This window comes from Cryptomeria japonica, chromosome 7, assembly GCF_030272615.1.
Source record: "Cryptomeria japonica chromosome 7, Sugi_1.0, whole genome shotgun sequence".
NCBI lineage: Eukaryota > Viridiplantae > Streptophyta > Pinopsida > Cupressales > Cupressaceae > Cryptomeria > Cryptomeria japonica.
Genome location: NC_081411.1, coordinates 42,557,161 through 42,560,673, shown reverse-complemented (window position 1 = coordinate 42,560,673; position 3,513 = coordinate 42,557,161). Strand labels below are relative to the sequence as shown.

The window sequence follows — 3,513 nt, the reverse complement described above, 5'->3', positions numbered from 1 at the left end:
CTATATACACACATACAAATTAACAAAAAAAAATAGTGACTAAATTGATGAAAAATAATTTTATATATGAAAGCTAATTAATCATAGAAACTTAAAAAACCCAGCCACCCAGCCACTTAAAGAATTACCAAGCCTATTATTTTTCATATTAACACGGCTGCTTTTGAGCAGCAGCACCGCTCTTCTAGAGAAAATACCTTGCAATTCAAACGAGGACCCCATATTCTGAATATATTTTAGAGAAGGAGATCACTTGTCGTTGGCTTTTAGTCTGCACTCAAATTCATGAGGACTTGGCTCTTCTAGGAGGTCTCTAATGGGGGTAGTTGAGAGGGTCCATAGGTATTATGCTAATTAAATTCTGGTCATATGTGGGACCCTCCCTTTCAAGTTCCATCCCACTTGTTGCTATATTAGAGCCCATCCTTCTTACCTCCACCGCATTGAACTCCTGTCACACTTCCAATCTCTTTCCCTCTGTGACAGACAATCTTTATCTCATATCTGTGACAAGTGCAGCCCTAAAATGGCCAAGGGAAGAGGCAGTGCAATGAATCATTTTCTGGTTGCCTTGGTGGTGCTGTTTGTAGTTCAGTGCAGCTTGGTTGAAGTGCAGGGGGCTACTTATGTAGTTGGAGGCCCCCAAGGATGGGGCTTGCAAATTCAGAAGTCTCGCTGGACTACAGGGAAACGCTTCAAGGCTGGTGATGTATTGGGTAAGCCTTATTCAGAACTTATGTTTTAAGGTTCATTTTAGCTTGGGCCAGTAATGGGTCTTGTGATGGTATAGTCTGGTAACATGAATGATTTTCATTGTTTTGCATACACTGAATTGTAAACCCAGTAAGCTGTTAGGCTATCCAACTAAGCAAGGCTTATGTAATGGCTTTGTATAGTTATAGCGAGTTATCTCTACTTAAAATACTGTGTCCTGGGTCTGTTAATATCCATGATACACTTTGGTGGCATCAATAATGCCCTGTTTTGTAAGTATAGTGTTAGGCTGAGGCAATCAGAAGAATAGTCTTGCTTAGAATAATATGTTCTTTCGCTAACCAGGCAATCAGAAGGCTATCAGTTGGGTAAACCCTACTTAAACCATGTCCCTCCACCTGATTTAGCAGGTGATTGTATCTGAAGGATACTCATTAGGTGACTCTTACTCAAAACCTTATATCACTCAGCTTGATTTGGCAGGAGCTTTAACACAGTAGGAGTATTAGGATAGTTGTAAAGATAGTTTTTAAGAGTAAACAGGTCTTACACTGTATGATTGTTTTGATTTTAATTATACATATTTTTAAATCAATGTTTTGGAATGATCTTTTATCAAAAGGAGGAGAATAGATTAGATTACAGAATTAACCTTAAAAATAGGCTAAGTGCCAGAAATGAAGCAGGATAATAGATTCACACTGTGATGATATTATGACTTTATTTATGATCTACTTTTTCTTGGGGAGTGGAATGCTCGTTGTGAGGTTGTTTCTCCTTGGAACTGCTTGAAACACTAACTATTCGTTGTGAGGTTGTTTCTTCTTGGAACTGCTTGAAACACTAACTATTGCTCCTGGCAGGATTTGCAGCCTGTATTTAATTTTCATTAACTACTCTAGATATCTATTTTATAAATATATACAAATATGAATCTGAACACCTAGGGAGCAATTTCCTGTTAGGTTATTGGCCTAGATGGTCCTTTTTCACTGGGTTGATTGATTCAAGTAAGATCCTCTACCATTAGATGGAAAAACTTTTCCCCCTCTTACTGGAAAGAGCTTAATCATTGGATACAATTAAGTTTAACTTAAATCAAAATAAAATTAAAGTTTCATGGAGCAGCATCTAATGGCATGTGTCATATGGCAAGTGATTCAACGGCATCCCCAACAGAGGTGGCAGAGGTGATAGAAGTGGTGGTACTGTGGGAGACTTTTCCCAAATCCCCAAGTCTCAGAAAGGCCCTCTACAAAAAATGCGAGTTCTTTTTGGGATGAATCCCCTGGAACACTGAAAACTGACAGAAAAAATGGCATCATTTACATGGGCAACCTAGAGCAATTGGTAAAGAAGTTGACAGGGGAGATTAGTAACCCCTTCCCCCTGGAACACTGAAAACTGACAGAAAAATTGACATCATTTACATGGGCAGCCTAGAGCAATTGGTAAAGAAGTTGACAGGGGAGATTAGTAACCCCTTCCCGTGTCCATATGAATTGCTAACATGTGAGGAGCCCATCTGTTTAATCCAATGGTTTAACCTAGACTAATAGCCCTAAACGTTGATTTTCTGAATCTCTGCAATCTTTTTTAAGCTCTTTTGTTTTAATCTATTGTTGGGTATATTGCAGTGTTCAAGTATACACCAGGAGCTCATAATGTAGTGAGTGTGAACTCGGCAGGATACAAGAGCTGTACTAAGGGAGCGTCCCCATCTCTGACATCTGGAAATGACAAAGTAACTCTAAAGAAGGGGGGCAATTACTTTATCTGCAGCTTCACTGGCCACTGCACTAGTGGTATGAAAATTGCTGTTACAGCAGCATAGTTTGCCAGAGGCTGTAAAATATTTATGTATTCATCCGTTCACCTATGTTATTACCTTCTATATGTACGTTGCCTAATGTGACCCATCTCTAAAATTATGTTCACCTGTACTTATTTAAGACTTATGTTAGTCTTTACTAATATAATAAAGCAAAATCAGAATTTGCAGAAATCTTTGTTAGCATTTTCTTCAGAAATTCACAAGAAGTGAATTCTTCAGTAATTGCAGCTATTCCATTTGAAGGTTTGGGTTATCAGGTACTTGACTATTAAATGTCTCCTATAGTGGTATTTGTCAGTCACACCTACTACTTGCAGTGGGAAGTCTGATGACAGACTTCTTATTTAATTGGCTTTAAGTTTAGTAATAAATCAGATGCAGACTGTCCCCTGCCATGATGTTAGACACTTCACCAATTTAACGTGGGACTGGCTTTGGATTTTTCTTCCTAAATTGGAAGATATAAACATTATATAATGGTGCTTTACTGATGGTGATACTGAATGAATATAATACTTTGTTTTTTTCTTCTTTGTTTTGGTCAGGAGTAGGGTCTGAGTAATATTTAGTACGTAAAATTTGTTATTAATTGAGTCTCTGGCATTTCATAAGTGTCAGACGTTCACAAGAAAGTAAATTTGATTTCTGATAAAATTTTTAAAGAGTTATTTAACTTCACTCTTATACCAAACATTATTGAACAGTTTTTAATTTAAGAAATCTTTTGGATTCACAGAGTGATTCAAAATATTGATGACAAGGTTGGTTAAGTGGTGGTGTTGCTTCTGTCAATACCATAATTTGCAAGTTTGAACCTCAACAATGTTAAGATCTTCTGTTTGCACACAATATTATGAAAAAAAAATATAACTCATTACAATAGAAAAATCACATCAAAAGATCTCCCCTCTGTACACAATATTTTATTAACTCTTTTTTTTTAAATTGAAATAATACGGAAAAGA

General features: G+C 36.9%; 1 protein-coding gene across 1 annotated transcript; it reads left to right on the top strand.

Annotated features, from left to right (window-relative positions):
- The first annotated feature begins 320 nt into the window (after positions 1 to 320).
- LOC131056220 (basic blue protein) lies at positions 321 to 2,719 on the top strand. The gene is made up of 2 exons (XM_057990572.2): positions 321 to 716; positions 2,352 to 2,719. Exons 1-2 carry the CDS (start codon positions 527 to 529, stop codon positions 2,546 to 2,548), a joined length of 387 nt encoding a protein of 128 aa, XP_057846555.2. The 5' UTR covers positions 321 to 526; the 3' UTR covers positions 2,549 to 2,719.
- Positions 2,720 to 3,513: the final 794 nt, after the last annotated feature.

What these genes read in the sequence shown, in the direction of transcription:
- LOC131056220 (XM_057990572.2), top strand. Translation starts at nt 527, where the DNA reads ATGGCCAAGGGAAGAGGCAGTGCAATGAATCATTTTCTGGTTGCCTTG. An exon ending in CAAGGCTGGTGATGTATTGG is followed by an intron (nt 717 to 2,351) that starts GTAAGCCTTATT and finishes GGTATATTGCAG; the next exon opens with TGTTCAAGTATACACCAGGA.